Here is a 23,757-nt window from a genome sequence, read left to right on the forward strand (position 1 = left end):
TACCGTGGGTATTAATGATATTAAGAGTATCAGATGGTTAAGAGGATTATCTCATTTGGTTTGGGTTTATTGGCACGGAAATATGCAAACAGTGGTAAATGAATAAAAACATTTACATAAAAAAAAGTAAAAGATAAAAAGGAGGAAAAACAGTGACCCATTAAAATTGGTCACTACGTCAAAAAAGGATTTGTAGGCTATATAAGAATACAAAATTGTCAAAAATGTATAAATAATATATAAATAAGTATTAAAAGTGAACGTAATAAAAGCATACAATTTAAATAGCTCTAAACAAGTTTATCAATCTTAAATAATTAAAAAAGCCGAACACGTGGTCACTGTCAGATAGTATCTGACTGTGTGTATAAGGCACTAACAGATGACTGAAGCGGTAAAAGATATATATGTTGTTCATGTTTATAACATGGGCATTCAGTTAAAATACTATTATTTGTTAAAAAGGTTTTGCAATATAGGAGCCTAAAATTTATAAGAATGCTATCTCCTATGCAGAAGCGAGCAAGAACAACTACGGCGCCATGGTTCTTGTGCAGACTAGACTGCATGTTTCGATTACAGGGCTTAATCTGATACAACAACTTGTTTGTGACCTGTCCATACCATGATTGTTGCCATAGGAGTGTAATATATTTTGTATTACTTGTCCGAAATCTGTATAGGAGACTAGCAGGCTGTGATTCTGGGATTGTGCTGTTCTAGTTGCCACATCTGCCGGATCATTACTGTTGATCTCAATGTGGCTGGGATCTAGCAAAAGCAAATATATGTAGATTTGTAAAAGAATATAACTTCTGCTGAACCCTAGACAGGATTATATCTTAGATGAGGATGATATTTATTCATCGATAAAGCATGTAATGCATTTAAAGAAGCTGTATATACCATACACCTTTGATAGTTCTAATGTGGTCCAAGGCTAGCTCTATAGCATACAACTATATGGTGTGTATGGGGAATGGGCAATCTTCTCAGATATTATATTGCCTGGGAAGACTGCAACAGATCCCACAGATGATTCTGATTTCGAGCCACCGATCAAGAAAGTCAGGAAATCAATCTAAGGAGACTGGTAGCACAGATGCCAAGGTGGAAGGGGATTGCCCTGGTGAATGGGAAATGTTGTTTACCACTATTTTAAGCTCTCTGTGCAGGTCTTGGATGTGAATACCAAACAGGCTTAATGTTTGGTATTCACAGCATGCAGTCTGACAGATGTTATAGAGATTTTCCCATCATGGCTTGAAAACTAATGTCCACATGGGATGGTCTTGTAAGGATTTCAGTTTAAAAGTATATTTTGGCAACAACTGCTTTTGTGAAAGTGATGGAGGTGGTTCAGTTATTTCTATGTATAAATTCTGGACAGACAATGTTCTAAATAGCAATGCAGATAGTGAACTGGCTCTAGCCATAGAAGTACACTGTTTCTAGCAGATGTGTACACTTGTAATCCACTAACTAATTTAGTTTGGACAAGTTCATGATAGAGGCAGAGTAAAGTGCAGCAGTCTGCTCCCAGTTATTAGATGAGATGGAATGAGGGTGGTTCAGTCCCCCTTGTGCACTCTGTCTGCATTTGACAGATACTATGGTAGGAATGTTAACTTATTATCGAATACGAGCAAGCCCTAAGAATTTTGTCTTAAGTGCTACTGGAATGGAATTTTGTTTGAGCCTCAGTTCTGTTTCAGGGTGATGGTTCTGCTTTCAACAAAAGTATATGCAGATTGTCATCAGAGATGAAAACCTGAAACTGTTAGCCATTGCCCTCCCGGGCAATGGCTAACAGTTTCAGGTTCATGGCAATTGCAACAAGCCAATGACATGGTCATTGGCTTGTTGCAATTGCCTTTTGATGACCCTCATATTACATGACTGAAAGAAGATACTGAAATCATCAACAAATAGGGCAGTTTTTGCTGATAGAGAAAGTTGTTCAGTAAGAGAATTAACTTTGACAGAAAAAAGCATTAACATCTAGAACTGTCCCTCGGGGAAACTCCCTCCTTTTCCTAAATAGGTCAAAAGAGAGAGAGAGAGAGAGCAGACCAATATAACAAAAAATGTTTAATAAAAAGTGCTAAATGGCTGCTGAAGATTAAGATTGTAGATATCTTTTAAATTTTCAAATCTCCGCAGTCTTTTTTCATATCAAAGAAAATTGTCACCAGGCACTTGCATTGGAGGAAAGCAGCATGAATTCACATTTCCACTTTGGAAGCCACATTATATTCTTGAAAAGAGGTCAATTGCTTCTAAATACCACATGAGGTGGGCAATGACCATCCTTTCCAGGATCTTGCACAAGCAGCTTGTTCAGAACAATTGGGCAGTAACTGTTTGAAATTCTGGATCCTTCACTGGCTTTGAGAATGAACTGCTCTGTTGTACAGAGCAGTTGATGCACAGAATCAGATGAAAGACATTTGATCATCTCATAATGGATGATATCTGGTCTGATGGGACTTGTCTAGGCTAGAGATAGTACTGCTTTCAGTCCTCATCACAAAAAACAGAACAAAAATTGTTTTTGTTGTTGTTGTTGGTGGTGGTGGTATTTTGGCGCATGCACTATTGCCCAATTGAGCCTGTTCCTGGCGAAACACTGTACAGATTAATAGAGTTTAGAAGAGCATATATATATATATAATGCAATTAATTCAAAAATTAAATAGAGAGATAAAAATTAATAAAAAAATATATATTAAAAATAAATAAGAAAAAATAGTAGAAAAGCTAAATCAGTGGCAGCAGCAAAGCACAATCCACTACATGTTGCTTATAATAAGCTAAACTAAAATAGAATAATTGCCAGTAGCATGGCAAACCAGTAGATTGAAAATTCCCTGACTATTATTGGCCCTGTGGTCCACTGTCGAAATGGGGTATAATGGTCAGTCTATTCTATTTTATTTCATTTTATTAATTATTTGGGCATGGAATGTTGTTAGTCTACGTTTCCATCATAGTGAGATTTTACATAATTCGGAAATGGTTGCCTACTAGGGGTGCCAACATGTACAACTATATCACCTTTTGTGCCCTTAAAAGATGATATTCGCTCTACAACGTCATCAACCTTTGCCCCTGGCAGACATACCCTGGTCCTGTTCCACCTATCCTTTTTACAAAGCATGTTCCCCGTTTCCCTGACAATAGAGTCACCAACAACTACTAGTTCCTTCGGGACCAGCGCATTCTGCCTTGGGGTTGCCTCTGTGTCACGCGATGCCCGAGTGCAAGCTCTGGCGTTGATGTGGGCAGCTGAGAGCTTGATGGGCCCCTCAATTTAGTTTCTTCGAGGGCATGCAACCTGTCCTTCAAGCTCTCATATAGGCCCACAAGAACGCAGAGTTGTTGCCTGATATCGATACACTCCTTGCATCGCACACACACACAAAGACATCCCCCTTGGCAGTATCATGTCCCGTACCCGATTGCTCTGCAAACATCAAGCAAACAGTGCATTTTATAAGGCTGTGAGTCAGAGGACAACTGCCCCCCCCTCAGTTCTGCTCTGAGCCACAGCACTTCCATTAGCTTGAGCCTTTTGCTTTGCTGCTCTGGTCTGAGTCATGATTCTATTAATTTATTAATTAATTATAATTAATTATGTTATGTTATTAATTATGTTAAATATAATTAATTATATTACGTTTGTAATCTAAGTCGTTATATGTATTTTTTTAAACGTACAATTTAACTGCTAACGAAGTTCAACTAACGCTATCTAGTACGGTATATAACTATCGTATCACAAAGGCGGGAAAATTACGAACGGCAGCGGAGTTGAAACACGTGGAAACCCTTACCGATACTTTTATGCAATTACCAGGCCGAGTAAGAAATAAATACACCAAATTAATGAGAAAATCACAAAATAATGTTATACTACTAAATTTAAATCAAAAGTTTTAGAAAAACAATAATTTCAAATCAATAAATAAGAAAAATCCACTTAGCGGCTTTGAACACGACCGTCTCTAGTAGCCTCGTGAATTATGCAAGAATAGTATTATGCAATAATACAAAGGTCTTTGAGATAACAGAGGAGGAGAAAAAGCAGTATGTACTGGAATTTAAGAACAAGTTTGAGCTTCTGCAGACTGCTCAGGACCAAGATATCGACGAGGAATATTACAACTTTCTGAAAGTGATAAAGCCCAAGAAACCTATAGGGAAACAGAAATCCAAAGAAGAAAAAATGAATCAAGAAACACTTGTCATGATGAACCGAGGACGACAAATGAAAAGCAAGAAAAACACTGACAGGGAGAAAATTGAGTATACTGAGTTATGCAAAGCCATTAGAAAGAGACTCAGAGAGGACATAAGAAGATTTAACACAAGAAAAGTAGAACAAGCATTAAGGGAAAACAAAGGATCTAAATCAGCAGCCATGAGCAGTAATACAGAAAGACAAATGATACTGAAACTGAAGAATAGCGATGGTGTACTTATAAACAGCAGAGAAGGCATAATTCAAATAGCAGAAGACTACTATAGATAATTATACAAGGAGCGAGGGAATGATACCAGCAGTGGGGAAGATGGATTGCAAAGTAGCAACACATACGACATACCCGATATTCTTCCTGATGAGGTAGAACATGCATTGAAGAAAATTAAGAATCGGAAAGCCCCGGGGGAAGATGAAGTTACTGTAGAGTTGTTAAAATTGGGAGGAAGAGACATAACACAAAAACTGGCAAGGCTCTTCACAAAGTGCATTAGAAAAGGTGTGAGCACCTAAGCAGTGGAATAATGCAATCATAGTTTTGCTGCATAAGAAAGAAGATAAATCAGAAATTGGAAATTATAGACCAATTAGCTTGTTATTCCACATCTACAAGTTGTTCACAAGGGTCATTACTAACAGATTAGAAAGAATACTTGTTGAGAATCAACCGAAAGAGCAAGCTGGCTTTAGGACAGGATTCTCAACTATGGATCACCTTCACGTAATATCACAGCTAATGGAGAAAGCAAATGAATATAAAACACCATTATGCCTGGCATTTGTGGATTATGAAAAGGCATTTGACTCCATACAGCATAAGGCAATATTTTGGGCACTGGAAAGACAAGGCATAGATACCCCATATATTATGATTTTGAAGAAAATATATGAGAGTGCTACCTCCTTTATTAGACTAGACAAAGACAGTAGCAAATTTAAAATTGAGAAAGGAGTTCGACAAGGAGCAATATCTCCGAAGCTGTTTACTGCTGCCCTTGAGGAAGCTTTCAGAAGATTAGACTGGTCGCAGAAAGGAGTCAATGTGAACGGAGAGTACCTAAACCATTTACGATTTGCAGATGACATTGTGGTTATAAGCCACGATCCCAAAGAATTAGAGGAAAATCTTAATCAGTTATGCAGAGTTAGTAAGGATTTTGGACTAAAGATGAATATGGCTAAAACAAAAGTAATGATGAACAAGTATGCCATGGAAAGGGAAATAATGGTTGAAGGAGCAGTAATTGAAAAGGTGGAGTCATATACTTATCTGGGACAAGTTATTAGCTGTAATAATGATAAATGGCTGGAAGTCAAGAGAAGAATAAATTTTGGATGGATAGTATTCAGGAAATATAGTCACATACTGAAGAGCAATATCCCAGTTTGTCTGAAATGTAAAATAATGAATCAATGTATACTCCCCACCATGACTTATGGAAGTGAAACTTGGGCACTCACCAAAATAATGGAAGAGAAGCTGAGAACTACACAGCGAAGAATGGAACGAATTATATTGGGAATCAGACTGTTAGATAAGAAGAGAAACACATGGATTAGGTAGCAAACTCAAGTAAAGGACATTCTTATCAAAACTAAAGAACTAAAATGGTCTTGGGCAGGACATATAGCTCGAAGACATGATGACAGATGGACTAAGAAAATAACAGAATGGTATCCAGGAGGAGCTAGAAGAAAACCTGGAAGACAAAGGCGGAGATGGATAGATGAAATTCATGAGTTTTTGGGTAGTAAATGGATGGCCAGTGCTCAAAACAGAAGGAACTGGAAAGTTGCTGGAGAGGCCTTCATCCTGCAGTGGATTGAAAATGGCTGATGATGATGATGATGATGATGATGATGATGATGGCATAGGGTGTCAAATGAGAACTTAATAAAAATTTGAAATATTCTACAAAAACTTTATTATGAAATTATTTTTACTTATGTTATTATTTTTTATTTATTTTACTCACATTTTACTTATTTTTTTATATATTTGAATAATAAATTTATGCTTAATAAACTGTGTGTTAATACACTTAATTTGTTGTTCTTATTCTAAAAACATTACTACTAAAGTAACAATATCAGGAGGGAAAAAAAAATGTTTAGAGTACTTTTCATATCCTTTTAATTTTCAATTTTTCCTGATAGCAAGGAATGAGTATTGGCACCTATTTTTTTTACTGAAAAAGCATTGTATCTAACCAAATACTACAGGCAGCAGACCAAGCAATTCCAAAGCAATCCAACAAAATATCAGCATGCTCAAAATTTTGGTGGAATAATGAATGCAGTGTAGCTAAAAAAAGAAATGAACAAAGAATGGAACATCTTCACAATGTTTCCATCAACTGCAAATCTCATCCACTTTAAACAGGCTCGGGCAAAAGCAAAACATATTAGGCAGACTAGCAAAAGGTAAGCATGGAAACGTTTCGCCTCCACAATTACAAGAACTACAAAAATGCAAACGATATGGACCAAAATATGACATATGTACTCTAAAACATCCATGCATCAACCTTCCCATACTAACTGTAAATGGTTGTGATGTTACAACACCTGTGGAGATTGCAAATGCATTGGGTGAATTGTTCATGAAAATCTCAGCCACAACATCTTACGCACCTCATTTTCAGGTACGCAAGGCAGAGGCTGAGAAATATTTCATCAACATCGAATCAGCATCTAGTGCTGCATACAATCTCCCCTTCAGAATGACAGAATTGCACCATGCTTTAGCCAACACCACCATCAAATTCACTGCAGCAGGAGCAGGTGGAATACACTACATCATGATAGCACAACTTACTGAACCAGCCCTTAAGACACTGTTACTTTTTTATAACAGAATTCCTTCCGGGACAAATGGCATCACGCTTATGTTTTGGCATTTCCAAAACCAGGAAAAGATCCTACAAACATTACCGACCAAATGCACTTACCAGCTGTATGAACAAGGTCCTGGAAAAAATTATCAATGCCTGCCTGTCCTAGTTTCTAGTCCAAAACAACCTTTTTAACTCAGTACATTGCAGTTTCTGTGAAGGAAGATCCACTCTTGACTTACTGATCAGGGCAGAAATAAACATCCATGATGCTTTTGAACACCATGTCATGGTTCTCTTTGACATAAAAAAAGCATTTCACACAGCTTGGAGGTATGGTATAAATGCAAAACCTATACAATCTAGGACTCGAGTGGTCGGCTGGCATTTTCTGTGCTTTGCAGTTTGTGCAGGTTGAGGACACTGACTTGTTCAGACAGGTGTTGTAGTGATGTCCGCTTTCTGCACAGTGCCCACAAGTTGGCTGCTTCTGTGCGCATGTGTGTGTTGTGTGGCCATAGCGACAACACCTGAAACATTTGGGAACAGCCATGTGTTCCTTGAATTGGTGACTGCCCCAGTTTATGTAGACTCTTTGTTGATGGCTAAGAATTTTCCAGGCCACTGGGGAGCGTTCAACCACCCAGTTTATGGTGGTTCCAGTCCTGCTCCTTGTTTGGTATTTTGGAGTGATGTGTTTATCTGCTTCCTGGTCTGGGAGTTCTTGCTGCAGGTAGGTTCTTGCCCATTTCATAAATGACTATACATGGCCCTTTCCTCCTTGGGGGCTCTGTGTGGAGTCAGACTGTTGGGATTTTGGAGTTTTTGACAATTTTGTCTGCATCCTCTTGTGTCTCTCTGTTTCTATTATCATCCCAACGTTGTGTGTCTTCCATATTGATTTAATTTTGGTCATTTTGAATTACTCACTCAGATTAAATGATTTATTTGCTCGTGTAATGGGTCTCCTGGGAAATGGGCTTCAGGATGACCAGGTGTGGATGTGGCAGCAGGGTCCTCTTGTTGTCTGAAGGAGTGGGAGCCTTTGATTGAATCTTTGGTGTGATCCTCAGTGCATCAGCGGCAGCACGCTGTTGCATTTGTTTAGCTCCACATTGTTCGTATGCCTCCAATTTCGTTTTGCCCTCTTCCTTTCCCGATCTGTGTACTGAGGCCTGTAGTTACTGTTAGATTGATCTTTGAATAGATCTTCCAAGGCAGTCCTCAGTTTCAGAGTTTTATCTAGCAGAGCACTCTCTGGTAATGTGAGGTCCAGGGGTGGCTCCTTTTGTTTTTGTTCCGCGATATCACATTGTGTGCCATCTGGCATTTCCTTCGCTTCAGTTTGCGAATGGGTTTCCCATTCAAATTTTGCCACAGCGCTTTTTTTTTTGTTCTTCCTTTTGGTGGAAGGGTGAAGCCTGGATCGGGTGTCCCCAGCAACCTGGTGCCGTTCCAACACAGTGTGTTCATCATTTGAATTCTGTTGTGATGAATAAATTGTCCTTGTCTGGTTTTCCCTCCATTATTAGTCCCACAGGTTAAAAGGGTATGGAGAGAAGCATTGCTTGGCAGTAGCCACAAGTCCGTGTCTTAATTAGAAGCCATTTGATGTTCAGAAGTTGTTTTTGGCCAACGCGGTGTGAACTTCAACAAAATTTATATACATAAACTGTGTGTTTAAAATCACCATAATTAGGCGTATTATGGCCTTGCTGCCCTTGTGCCATATAAACAAACAAACAAACAAACATCAACTATTTTATTGCTAAATCCTTAAATAAGTGACTTCTAAAAATAATTTGGGAAGATCTTCAAGCACCGCATTCTGATCTTATTACCCAAACAGCAGTTCATTGGCTCAGTTGTGGAAAGGCGCTCTTCAGAATTTGGGTGGTGCTTGAAGAAGTAAAAGCTTTACTAATAGAAAGCAATAAATAAAACCTTTTGATAATTTTTACTGACGATTTCCAGATTACACTCTCATTCACGGTTGACATCTTCAGCCATTTAAATGAATTAAATTTGAGACTAGAGGGAAAAGATAACTTTGTGGTAGTTTTATACGAGGAGATTATTTCATTTGAGAAAAAAACTTCAAGTGTTTCAGAAGCAAGTTTTAAAAGGAAATTTGCTTCATTTTCCTACTCTTAAAAAATGTCTAGAGGAAACTGCTAGGGAGTGCCCATCATTTGTAATGAGTGTAATCAAAGAACACCACCCAAAATTTGAAATAAGGATAAATTACAGAAATTTTGAAATCGGTAACTTGGAACAAATTTTTAATCAAAATGAAATAGCAGCTGCTGAGTTAGAACTTGTTGATATGCAGTCATCTTTAGCTCTGAAATGTCTTTTCTCACACAAAACTATTTTAAAATTCTGGGGTTCTTCCGACTGCAAAAAATTTTCCATTATTACAAAGAGAAGTGTTCAAAGTACTTTCTATGTTTGGATCAACGTAAACATGTGCTTTTTCATTGATGAACAATATCAAAAATAAAAAAAAGGACCAGATTGTTGACACCATGGTTGAAAGAAGAATATCTCTTCATAATGGAGAAATTAATTTCAAAGGTTTCGCATCACCTCTTCAAATTCAAGGTTCACACTGATAATTAAATATTAGCACCCAAAAATTTTAATTGAGAAATATAATTGTATGTGTAATATGGCTAAAAAATTAATTTAAAAAATGCATTTTTAATCTTTAAGCAAAAAGAAATTATATTTTAATATATGGTGCTTGCAGGTATTGTAATCTGAAAAATATTGCTTGCTTAAAGCAAAAGATTAAGAACTCCTGTTCTACAGATTGAAAAATACTAATTTTCTGCGATTGGAAAAGCTATCTGCTTTTTTAGAGCCATACCAATAAACATACACTGTAACTGACTTGTAGCCGATGTTCTTTTGATTACTGCACTGTGAGAAAAGAGCATATATTACTAAAAAATATTGAGTAATTGCAGCCTGCTACAATTACTCAATATTTTTTTTTCTCAATTTATTTTAGCATTAGCATTAGTAGAGGCATATGATGCAAGAAAGCAAGCTTATTCAGCATCAGCCAAAAAAAAAAAAAAAAAAAAAAAACCACTCCCATTTCACCCCTCCGTTCGTTTGAAATACCTGTCCAGTTGAGCTTTAAATTTGTTTAGGCTATCAACTTCAACAACAAGTGAAGGAAGTCGGTTCCACCAACCAACCACCCGCTGGCCAAAGGCAAATTTCCGCACATCTATCCGACATCCGTCCTTCCTCAATTTGAATTTATGCCCTCTGAGGTGATTATTCTGAGCAAGATGAAGAATCCCATTGGCATTGAGCATGCTCAAACCATTCAAAGCCTTATACACCTCTATCAGATCACCTCGCCGGTGCCTAGTCTCCAGACTCTGTAATTTGCAAAACTTAAGCCTTTCTTCGTAAGAGCAACCCTTTGTTCCATTCACTAATCTTGTTGCCCTTCTCTGTACCCGTTCCAGCAGCTCTACATCCTTCTTGAAATGAGGCCTCCAGACCTGTATACAGTACTCAAGATGTGGCCTAACCATTGCCTTATACAAGGGAATAATCACCTCCTTATCCCTGCTAGAAAAATTCCTGTATATCATTGACAAGACACCATGAGCTACTCTTGCAGCTCGTCTGCACTGCTCAGAGAACTTCATATCTGCCTGCACAATTACCCCCAGGTCCTTTTCATTCTCCACCACTGTCAGTGTAGTACCGCAGAGTTGATACGTTGCTCTGGGGTTACTGTTTCCCATATGTAGTACTTTACATTTGTCAATGTTAAACTTCATTTGCACCTCTCAGCCCATTTGTTCAACCTTTCCAGATCCTGTTGCAGCAGCATAGTGTCAGTAGTGTCCTTGACAACCCTGCCAACCTTTGTATCATCTGCAAACTTGGACATTAAACTTGATATCCCATCATCAATATCATTCATAAACACCGAAAACAACAACGGACCCAACACTGAACCCTGAGGAACTCCACTAATAACATTAGTCCACGTTGAGCAGTGTCCATTGATTACCACTCTCTGTCTTCTGCCACTCAACCATCCCCTTATCCATAGCAGCAATTTGCCTCCAATGCCACACTGCTCCAATTTGTGCAGCAGTCTTCCATGTGCAACAGTATCAAAAGCCTTTCTAAGATCCAAATATATAATATCAAAGTTATTCCCTGCATCCAGTTCTTCTGTGACTACATCATAGTATCCAATCAAATTGGTCAGGCAAGACCTGCCCTTAACAAAACCGTGCTGCGTCTGAGCTATAACTGAATTCTTGTCTAGATGATCCTGCAGTGCTTCTTTAACCAGTGCCTCCATTAATTTACCTGGAACAGAAGTTAAACTAACAGGTCTATAATTACTTGTGTCAGCCTTTGATCCTCCTTTGTGAATTGGGGTTACATTTGCACATCTCCAGTCTATGGGTACCTCCCCTGAGTCCAAAGAAGCTCTCATAATTATGGCTAGGGGTTTGCTTACTTCCTTTGCTGCCTCCTTTAATATAACTGGATAATTTTGTAAAGTAGCTTTATATTCCTGGTTATGATGCTTAGTTTATTTTGGACAAAAGTTTTTACAGCTCCAATGAAAGCTAAGTTTTTAACTATATTTAGCCGTTTTATTGATTTAATTGTTATATTAAATTATTTTCTATAAGTAGCTTATAGTCATAGTCAAGCTCCTTGGTTTATTTTGAATTTAGATAGCAATTTAGAAAGTTAAATACTTAGTATCCATAGATTTACCATTCCTAACTTTCCACCATTGTTATATGATACAACGTATATCCCAAACTAGATAGTGTAGGGTTTAACATAAAACCAGAAAGAGAAACACGTAGCACTGTATTAGAAATCTGTTAGCTTAGTATAGTATAGTATTATCAATTAATCAGCAAAATTTACTATTCTTATTAAATTTCATTGTAAATTAAATTGTTACTTAAACAAAATCATGACCCAGACAAGACAGTAAAGCAATGCTCACAGATTAGCCAGAGTGCTGTGGCTCGGGGGTGAAATGAAGGGGCAATTCTCCAACACATCACAGTCTAAAAAATTGTGTGAAATTTGAAATGTTTGTGGACCTATCTAGAACAGGACATGATCTAGCCAAGGAGGATGTCTTTGTGTGTGCTAGGTCCTCAGTCTCTGCATGCATTACATCATGCAGAGACTGAGGAAGCAAGGCACCAACTCAGCGTTCTGATGGGCGTCCATGAGGAGTTTGAAATGTAGAGTAGATGCCCTCAAGAAAATTAATAAGAGGGGCCCCATCAAGCTCTCAGCTGCCTAACTCAATGCCAGAGCTCACCCCTGTGCATCAGGCAATACAGCGGCAATCTCCAAGGCAGAATGCACAGGTCCTAGAGGAACTAGTTATTGTTGGTGACTCTATTGTCAGGGAGACGGGGAATACATTAACAAGTCCAAGTCAATGTTGAAAAAAAGTAATGAGCTAGGGTTGAATTTGAAAGTGTCTGCAATTCTGCCAAGACAAGAAAAGAAGGGGTATATGATGAGAGCCTTGTCAATTAATTCGGCCCTGGAGACATTGTGCAAGGCTCATGGAGTAGAATTTTTTTTTGCCTAGTCTGTGTTTGCTAACAGGAGAGACTGCTTCTACAGGGATGAGATAGACTTAAATAGAAAGAATGCAAGAATATTTGCTGATGCTATCGAGGCAGTGTTAGGTGGGTCAGAAAACTGCTAGCTTTGGGGAATTCACAGACTAAAAGATTAACAGTAGCCACAAGCAGAGGCAAAAGCAATTCTTGCACTGCTTCTATTGTAACGAGAAGCAGCCTAGTGAGCAAGTTGCTCACTAGGCTGGGGATTTCAAGAGCTGCTGGGAGTCATGTAACAAGTAAATACATTGGCTGTGTTAGGATAACTAAGAGTAAAAACAGGTGCATGTATACTTGCATGTACACCAATGCTAGAAGTAAGAGGAGGTTTTGATAAGTTTCCGGCCTGACAAAGAAAAAAAATTAGAACAGATGAAAATCCTTTTAGTATGTTATTACCCAATGTCTCATAACATGTTGTGCAAAATTTCATTCATTTCCTGATAGTAGTAATTTTTTTTTACAGGTCTTAATTGACCATGGCGACGCAAAGTGTGATTTTTTCCAAAGTTGAGAAGAGAGCCGTCATCAAGTACCTCTTCTCGAAGAAAATGGGAGCCAAAGAAATTTATGACGAATTGAAACAAACAATGGCCAAGGAGTTCCCTTCATGCAGCACAGTGAAATCGTGGGTGGCGGATTTCAGGAGGGGGAGAATAAGCACAGAAGATCAAGGACAGTAGTGACTGTGGAAATTGTCAATATTGTCCACGACCTGATCCTTGCAGACAGGAGGATGGGTCTGCAACGTGTAGCAGACACCCTAGGCATCAGTTTGGAGCAGATGCATTACATCATGCATGAAGAATTGTGTATGAGAAAATTGTCTGCCAAGTGGGTTCCCAAACTCTTGACAGCTGATGACTGGAGGAAAAGAAGGGACAGTGCAAAGGCAATTTTGGACTGTTTTTGAAGTAGTGCAAGCAATGTTATTCAACGAATAGTGATAGTTGATGAAACACCATTGTGCATGTATGATCCTGAGCCCAAAAATCAATCCATGCAGTGGTACAATGATGGATCACCATGACCCAAAAAATTTCACAGACAGAAATCTGCAGGGAAAGTAATGGGTGGAATATTTTGGGATTGTGAGGGAATAATACTCAACAAATACCTGGAAAAAGGCACCACCTTGAATGCTGAACATTATGTGGTCATGTTGGACAAATTGCATGTCGCTTTGAAGGAAAAGAGGCAGGGAAAGTTGTCAAAACACATCCTGCCACAAGGCCAGAATTGCAATGGAGAAAATTCATGACTTGCACTATGAAATCATTGAACATCCCCCTTTTTCTCCAGACCTTGCCCCCTTGGACTATTATCTGTTTCCCAACCTCAAAGGTACTACATTTAGGGACACAAGAGATGTTATATCAGCAGTAGAGGGGTGGTTTGCAGACAAAGACTTCTATTACCATGGAATAGAATTTCTGCAGGAACGTTGCGCCAAGTGTATCAACCTGGAAGGGAACTATGTTGAATAAAATGACATTCATTTGCCACTGGCGCTATGTTTTCTTTCTGAGGCCGGAAACTTATCAAAACCCCTCATATATTAAATAAATTTGATGAATTTGATATATGTCATATTATTATTATTATTATTATTATTAATATCCATATGATGCAAGGAAGCCTGAGGCTTATGCTGCACCAGGAAAAAAAAAAAAAAAAAAAAAAAAAACAGTTCCCGAGTAACCCTGAGAGAGAGAGAGAGAGAGTGAGTGTTTGTGTGTGTGTGTGTGTCAAAATTAGAAGGGAATCACCAAGAAAGAGAAGAATGATGATATCCAGCTCAGGACCCTGGGTGTGCCAAGCCCATACTCACCAGATGTGAGCCCCCGGGGTTATATTTGATATAATTTGATGAATTTGAGATATATTGATATTTGATACATCAGTAGACTGTGATATAGTGATCACAGTCTACTGATGTGGGATTTACTTAAAGATGTAACTACCATCAAGGGTAAAGGGAAGGGTTTTTGTTTTCGTAAAGGTGACTACAAATGCAAAGTACTGCGTATGGCTAGTAGTACCCCAAGAGAAAAATACCAACTGTGTGGTACTACACTCAGTGAGGTGGAGAATGAAAAAGACCTGGGGGTAATTGTGCCATGGGATATGAAGTTCTCTGAGCAGTGCATATGGTCTGCAACAGTAGCTCATGGGGTCTTGTAAATGATATACAGAATTTTTTCTAGCAGGGATAAGGAGGTGATTATCCCCTTGTATAAGGCAATGGTCAGGCCACACCTTGAGTACTGTATACAGGTCTGGAGGTCTCATTTTAAGAAGGATGTAGAGCTGTTGGAATGACTACAGAGAAGGGCAACAAGATTAGTGAATGGAACCAAGGGTTGCGCTTACAAAGAAAGGCTTAAATTCTGTAAGTTGCAGCATCTGGAGACTAGGCACCTGTGAGGTGATCTGATTGAGGTGTACAAGGCTTTGAATGGTTTGAGCAGGCTCAATGCTGATGGGATACTTCCACTTACTCAGATTAAGAACTTGAGGGGACTTAGAGTCAAATTGAGGAAAGACAGTTGTAGAATAGATGTGCAGAAGTTTGCCTTTAGCCAGTGCATAGTTGATTGCTGAAATAGACTTCCATCTGTTGTTGTGGAAGTGGATAGCTTAAAAAAAATTTAAGGCTGAACTAGACAAAATTTTGGAGTGACAGGATGGGTGAAATGGGAATTTTTTTTTTTTTCTCTTTTGGCTGATGCTCTATTAGCTTGCTTTCTTGCATCATATGCCTCAACTAATGCTAATGCTAATATTTATGCATTCTCATTTTTAAATGTGAATGTTGTAATAAGAAAGTAAAATTTCAGATTAAAGAAATCCTTTTATTTTCAAGGTTGTTATACTGAATGTAAAATAGCATCAGTTTAATGAGTAATTGGCTGGGATATAACATTATAACATCCACATAGGACGTTAATAACATGCTGGAAAGTAAAAAAAAGAAGGTCACTCTAAAGAGCTTTGACTGTACATGCTTCAGACATAGTGAAAGTGTTAAATTAACAAATATTACAAGAATTAAGTAGATAAAATTTAATATGATGTGCAAAAGATATATGGGAGAGAAAAGTAAAATTTAATGTGGAAGCAAACACAATGTCACACAAATTATACTTAACTAATTAGTTTAATGAAGGTTACACCAAAGATTTTTTTGAAATTTAAAATTCAAATTTAATGAAGGTTACACCAGGACAAATTCCTGAAGCTAAATTAATTCAAGCACAAATTAGTTAATGTTTTGGAACCACTTTGGCCTCCATTTTCAAGAGGCACAACTAGAAAGAAGAAAAAAAAATGACTGAAATTCTATTTTTATATATTATAGGTTAACATATTAAAACTGTAAGAAACTGAGGAATTTAAACTTTGTTAGCTCTAAATGTGAAGAATGAAAATGTACAAAATAACTGTGAAGAATGAAAATGTACAAAAGCTAAGTAATCCAAAATTTCCACAAATTTATGAAAAAATATGAAATAGCTTGTGTTTTTACAAAACACACCCAAGAATTTAATAACCTCATATTAGGGAATAATAAAACTTCAACAACTTTTCGGTACTTTTACAAAACAATTTACAATTTCTATTTGAATCCTGATAAGATATTGTTAAGAAATAAAATTCACCTGTATCAGTGCAATTCCAGATCCATCTGCTACCACTTCAATATATTGAGAAGAAGGAGGAAACTATATAAAGAAAATGACACAATTAACATTTCCTTATTAATTAAATTAAAAAAAAAGTGGTCAAATTCAATACAGGATTTGACACACAAAATTTCAAGTTATATAAAAATATGCTATTTGTTTTTATTCAAATTTTAATGTCATGGTATAAAATAAACCAAAATACAGCTTGCAGTAATGTTAAGCTTGCAAAAAATTAAGTAGCATTATTACAAATCCTCACTCTAATGCTTATAAATGAAATGTGGTGGGAAAAGGTTGTCCAGCATTTAGTTCCTGGCCTACTGCACAAAAATGAGTATACCTGTGGTTTCTCCTCAACCTCCTGTGGTATTTTTTACCCAAGAAGGTCTGAGAGACTCGACTGAATAAAGAATTAATATTCTGAGAAATAGGCAAGACAGCTCTAACAAACTTCATAATTTCATCTAAATGAGATAGCAGAAACTTTTTTTAAATGTGAGATACTGTTCTAAATACAAAAATTAAATTTAACATCTAGTAAGCTAAGAGATTTCAGGAGGCACTACTGAAAACTGAAAATTCTTTTCGCTGTGAGAAGAAAACATGTTTTTTTTTTTTTTTTTTTGAAAATAAAAAACATAACAAATTAATTATCTAATTAGTATTAGTATTAATAGTGGCAAATGGTGCAAAAAAGCAAACTTATACACCATTAGCCAAAATAAAAAAAAAAAAAAAAAACCCCAAAAACAATAACACTGCTCATTTCATCTCTCCACCCCTTCTAATAGTTTGTCTAGTTCTTCCTTGAATTTATCAGACTACCCATCTCTACAACCCCAGATGAGAATTTGTTTCAATAATTTCAATAATCGATTACCCACTCCGAAAGCAAACTTTTGCATATCTACCTGCAACCATACTTCCTCAGTTTTAATTTATGGCTCCTCATGTTGTAGTCTGGGAAAGAGGAAAGATTCCATTAAGAGTGAGCTTTCTCGATCCATTCAAAGCCTTAAACACCTCAATCAGAATTCAAAATGGTACTCTTAATATGTGTTCTTTTCAAAATGGTATTTGACCATTCTGAATCGTACTCTTGTTAAGAGTACTCTTCGGAATGGTTGAGATTACTAGGATTACTTCTCCCCAGATGACATTGATGGTATTTGTCAATATTAAACTCCAGTTGCCATTTCTCAGCCCATCTATCTAATTTTTCTAGATTTATTGCAGTAATATGCTGATTACTCTGATTAAACATCCTTCCAACCATATTATCTGGAAACTTAGACATTAATTCTAATATGCTTTTATCAATATCATAAATAAATATAGAAAACAACAACTCAATCAGATCTCAATCAATTTAATGGATTCCCCATCATAGTAACTTGGGGTACTCTGCTAATAACATTAGTCCAAGAAGAGCAGTAACCATTGATAACCATTCTCTGTCTTTTCTACTGAACCACCCCTTTATCCATAGCAGTAACTTGCTACCTTAATGCAACAGTTTCCAATTTATATAGCAGTCTTTTATGTACAACAGTATCAAGTCATACTTAGACATCATAGATTTGTTAGACATCTATTTCTTAGACATCGCTTAGATTTCTTTTTGAAATCTATGTATATGATGTCAAGATAATTTTTTGCATCCAATTCCTTTATTACTGTTATAGTATCCAATTAAACTGGTCAGACAAGATCACCCCTTAAGAAATCCAAGTTACCTATGGTGCTTTCTTCTTAACTATAATATGTTAGCATTAGCATTAGTAGAGGCATTTAATGCAAGAAAGCAAGCTTATGCAGCATCAGCCCAAAAAAACATAAAGTAAAAAAAATAAATAAAAAATAACCACTTCCACTTCACCCCTCTGTTTGTTCGAAATACCTGTCCAGCTGAGCCTTAAACTTATTTAGGCTATCAACTTCCACGACAAGGGATGGAAGTCTGTTCCACCTACCAACGACCCGCTGGCTAAAGGCAAATTTCCGCACATCTATCCTACATCTGTCTTTCCTCAATTTGAACTTATGCCCTCTCAGGTGATTATTCTGAGCAAGAGGAAGAATCCCATCAGCATTGAGCATGCTCAAACCATTCAAGGCTTTGTACACCTCTATCAGATCACCTCGTTGGTGCCTAGTCTCCAGACACTGTAATTCGCAAAACTTAAGCCTTTCTTCGTAAGAGCACCCCTTTGTTCCATTCACTAATCTTGTTGGCCTCCAGGCCTGTATACAGTACTCTAGGTCTGGCCTGACCATTGCCTTATACAAGGGAATAATCACCTCCTTATCCCTGCTAGAAAAATTCCTATATATCATTGACAATACACCATGAGCTACTCTTGCAGCCCGTCTGCACTGCTCAGAGAACTTCATATCTGCCTGCACAACCACTGTGTTTCTCATGCAAAGGGGTTTAGAAAGGTTTGTTTGAATAAAGAGTCAGTGTTCTAGTCAAAGGAACTTATTTTAATATGAGATACTGGTCTAAATACTAGAATGAAAATTAAGACTTAGTAAGCTAAGAGATTTCAGGAGGTGCTACTGAAAACCAATGATTTGTTTCACTATGAGAAGAAAACACTTTCTGCCCTTTTGAAAAAAATATATATAAAAAATAAAACGAATTAATTCTCTAATGTTGTTGTTTACATTCTGGCATGATCACTAGGTCAGAGGGGTTTATTTGCACACTGAATAAGAAACAGGCCGACAGGACTAGCCGTGTGGGCAGGAGCGAATTAAGGTCGGTTGAGGCCCGGCCGCAGAAGAAATATTGGGCCCCTTAAAAAAAAGAGACAGACAGGGAAAATAAAAATACATGTTAACCATTTTTTTAAATAAATGAAAAATATTATGTACTATTAATGTTTTATTTCCAATAAAATCTGAATATAATATATATGTATAATATAATTAATAATAGCATAATAATAATCACAAAGTTTCAAACTAATAGTTGAACATATTAGTTCAACTATTAGTTGAACTAATATTTTCAACTAATTTGTTGGGGTTTTGCGTGGGCCCTTCAGAAGTCGGGGCCCAGGGCGCGCGCCCAGTGCACCTGCCGTTAAATCCGCCTCTGCGGGTGGGTAAAGTGCCTACCTGGCAACCCAACGATAGTGGGTTCGAATCCCGCCTCGGGCTTGGATCAGAGTAGAAAATGCAAAAACTTTGGGAGGTGCAATATTGCCACAAAAGTTGATGCACCAACAACTAACAAAAAAAAAAAAAAATAAGAAACAAAAACGTATATAGACACACTGCCCTGTCAATGGCATTCCATAACTTTGCACACACACACACACACACACACACACACACACACACACACACACACACACACACACACACTGTTCTGTCATAAGCCATTATAACTTCCTGCAAACAGAAAGACAATATAAATCAAACATTCACATAGATACAAATTGATATTTGTCTCCAAGCTACCATCAAATTATTCTATAAATAGTAATAACAAGTTGAATATTGCTTAGGTAGCTTCATGGCTTCATAGCCATGAAGCTACCTAAGCTAAATTCAGCTATACCATTAGCTAAGGAAATTATAAAAACACTCATAATCAGTGATGTTTGATTTAGATTCTGAAGTCTACAGAAAAAATGCTTCATCCTTTCTTTTGGACTCACTAAAAACAAATGTGCAGCAGTGTCCTTGAGTGACCCCTTTTATGATTATAGGGTGGTTATAATATGCCTAGTTTTTTTTTTTTTTTTTCTTTTTTTAAAGGTGAGGGGGGGGGGTCTGCTCCTGGTGTCACTTAATAGTTTTGCTAATTACTTAAAGGAATTTTAATGCTAAATATGTGAAATAATTTTAGGCTTATAAAATTCATTCTACATAGGAACTGTTGTCATACTGGGCTCACTATCACCTTTACCTACATGCATTTAACTAACGTTAATGGGTGAAATATTATGATTAAACCATTGCTTCATGTAACATCAGAGCCCAAGCTTTAATTTCCGATAAAAGTGGAATTTAAACTATATGTATTTATCTTCATTCTGGTTTTTCAAATTGATTTATAATTTTTTTATGTTATCTTTTCCACATGGGAGGCGGGCCAATGATAAAAGCTGTGCATACAGCTCTTATCATTGGCCCTCCACGTTGGCTGATGTGTAACAGCAGCATGCATGTTGGCAGCTGTTGTTATTTCTTGCACAAGGCCTACTTAGGCCATATTGTGCCAATCAATGATATGTAGGTTACACATAGTGACTATTATGAGAATAGTCAGAAACAATCATATAGTTGTTTCTGATTTAGAAAACAGAAAAACTCCAGAAGATTTGCATAATTTCATATGATAGGTTAAAGGATCTTTAAGACTTGGCAGAAAACTGAATGAGACTTTTTGGGCATGAGTGTATAAGGTACAGTCAACAAGAATATGCTTCATTGTGTGTGTGTGTAGAGTAGCAGACATACATTAGGGAGGATCATTTCTTTTGAGGAGAGAAAGGCGAGCATGCTAACTGTGACCAATTCATGCTCTGGCTAGGTTTACTTCCTCCTTTCTGCTTACATGGAAAGTGGAGGCCCAAAACTGTGGTTCAGGTTTTATTTGAAGGAGCTTATTATGCATTTTGGCTTTCTATAGAACTGTCTACTGTTAGCATTAGCATTAGTAGAGGCATATGATGCAAGAAAGCAAGCTTATGCAGCATAAGCCAAAAAAAAAAAAAAAAAAACCACTTCTGCTTCACCCCTCTGTTCGTTGGAAATACATGTCCAGCTGAGCCTTAAATTTATTTAGGCTATCAACTTCCACGACAAGGGATGGAAGTCTGTTCCACCAACCAACTACCTGCTGTCTAAAGGCAAATTTCCGCACATCCAACCTACATCTGTCTTTCCTCAATTTGAATTTATGCCCTCACAGGTGATTATTCTGAGCAAGAGAAAGAATCCCATCAGTATTGAGCATGCTCAAACCATTCAAGGCTTTATACACCTCTATCAGATCACCTCGCTGGTGCCTAGTCTCCAGACACTCTAATTTGCAAAACATAAGCCTTTCTTCGTAAGAGCACCCCTTTGTTTCATTCACTAATCTTGTTGCCCGTCTCTGTACTCATTTCAGGAGCTCTACATCATTCTTAAAATGAGGCCTCCAGACCTGTATACAGTACTCTAGGTGTGGCCTGACCATTGCCTTATACAAGGGAATAATCGCCTCCTTATCCCTGCTAGAAAAATTCCTGTATATCATTGACAAGACACCATGAGCTACTCTTGTAGCCCGTCTGCACTGCTCAGAGAACTTCATACCTGCCTGCACAATTACCCCCCAGGTCCTTTCCATTCTCTACCACAGTCAGTGTAGTAACACAGAGTTGATACGTTGCTCTGGGGTTGCTGTTTCCCATATGTAGTAGTACTTTACATTTGTCAATGTTAAACTTCATTTGCCACCTCTCAGTCCATCTGCTCAACCTTTCCAGGTCCTGTTGCAGCAGCATAGTGTCAGTAGTGTCCTTGACAGCCCTGCCAATCTTTGTATCGTCTGAAAACTTGGACATTAAGTTTGATATACCATCACCAATATCATTTATAAATACAGAAAACAATAATGGACCCAACACTGAACCCTGAGGGACTCCACCGATAACTTTAGTCCACGATGAGCAGTGTCCATTGATTACCACTCTCTGTCTTCTCCCCCTCAACCACCCCTTTATCCATAGTAGCAATTTGCCTCCAATGCCACACTGCTCCAATTTGTGCAGCAGTCTTCCATGTGCAACAGTATCAAAAGCATTTGCAAGATGCAAGTATATAATATCAAAGTTATTCCCTGCATCCAGTTCTTTTGTGATTGCATCATAGTATCCAATCAAATTGGTCAGGCAAGACTTCCCCTTAACAAAACCATGCTGTGTCCGAGCTATAATTGAAGTCTTGTCTAGATGATCCTGCAGTGCTTCTTTAACTAGTGCCTCCTTTAATTTTCCTGTAACAGAAGTTAAACTCACAGGTCTATATTTACTTGTGTCAGCATTTGATCCTCCTTTGTGAATTGGGGTCACATTTGCACATCTCCAGTCTGTGGGTAGCTCCCCTGAGTCCAAAGAAGCTCTCATAATTATGGCTAAGGGTTTGCTTACTTCCTTTGCTGCCTCCTTTAATATAACTGGATAGATCCCATCCACCCCAGGTGCCTTTCTTGTGTTTAACTTCAACAATTTCTCCTCCACTTTACTCTCAGTTATTACAAGATTCTCTAGCTTACTGCCAGAGTTGAATATACCTCTGGCATTCCCCTTGCTGAATAACTCCTCATGTGTGAATGTCGATGCAAAATATTCATTTAGTTTGTTAGCTACCTGAGGAGGATCATCAACAGTTGACCCATCGATATCAAGTGGACCAATCTGATTCGTCCCCTTCCCTCTAGAGTTTACATAAGTAAAGAACTCTTTGCTGTTTTTCTTTGCATCCCTTGCCAAAGATTTCTCGTAATCTGCCTTTGCCTGCCCAACCTCCTTTGCAACTTCGGTACAGATCAACTTGTATCTATCATAGGCTTCTGTGTCATGTGTTAATTTGTATGTATCCCATGCATTTTTCTTCTCTGCCATATGCCTCATTAGTTCATCTGACATCCATTTAGGCCTAAACCTTGAACAATATTTCTTAGTTGGTATGTAAAGCCTAGTAGCTTCCAAGATAAGTTCTTTGACTGCTTCGCATTTTGAATTTGCTGTTGGTAACATCATCAGTTGGTCCCACTGTATAGAATTTAAATACTTTCTCAGACCATCGTAGTCGCATTTACGAAAGCAATAACCCTTCCCTTTATCCCTAATGGTAGTTACCTCTTTGAGTAAATCCCATTTCAGCACACTGTGATCACTGCCACCTAGTGGTTCCTTTATCTGCAGATTCTTAATGCATGAAGAATCACTGCTGATAATCAAATCAAGAGTATTACTCCCTCTAGTTGTCTCCCGAACATGCTGATGTAGGAAACAATCATCCAATAAATCCACAAAAGCCTTGCTAGTGTGTGAGTTACCAGCCCCCAAATTCCAGTCAATATCTGGGAAATTAAAATCCCCCATTATAAGATTCGCTATTTTACTGGCCCACACAGTTTTCCCTGTACAGTTTCTTATTATACTCATCAGAATCATTAGGCCTATAGCACACTCCTACTCTCAATTTTGATCTCCCAATGCTTATGTCACACCAAAGTGACTTGACACTGCATTGTCCAGTGATGTCGACTGGCTTCACTTCCTTGGATTTTATATGTTTTTTAACTA

General features: G+C 37.6%; 1 protein-coding gene across 2 annotated transcripts in view; it reads right to left on the bottom strand.

Moving 5' to 3' along the window:
- The window catches only part of LOC150079048 (CD109 antigen-like), a 1,092,235-nt gene that overhangs the window by 112,749 nt on the left and 955,729 nt on the right, over nucleotides 1–23,757 (bottom strand). For both annotated transcript variants that reach the window (XM_090384122.1, XM_090384121.1), the window contains exon 31: nucleotides 16,415–16,477. In XM_090384122.1, coding sequence (XP_090240248.1) covers nucleotides 16,415–16,477 — 63 coding nt within the window. The remainder of the gene's footprint in view (nucleotides 1–16,414; nucleotides 16,478–23,757) is intronic.

Source organism: Mastigoproctus giganteus, chromosome 10 (genome assembly GCF_048544385.1).
Source record: "Mastigoproctus giganteus isolate SK-2022 chromosome 10, ASM4854438v1, whole genome shotgun sequence".
NCBI lineage: Eukaryota > Metazoa > Arthropoda > Arachnida > Uropygi > Thelyphonidae > Mastigoproctus > Mastigoproctus giganteus.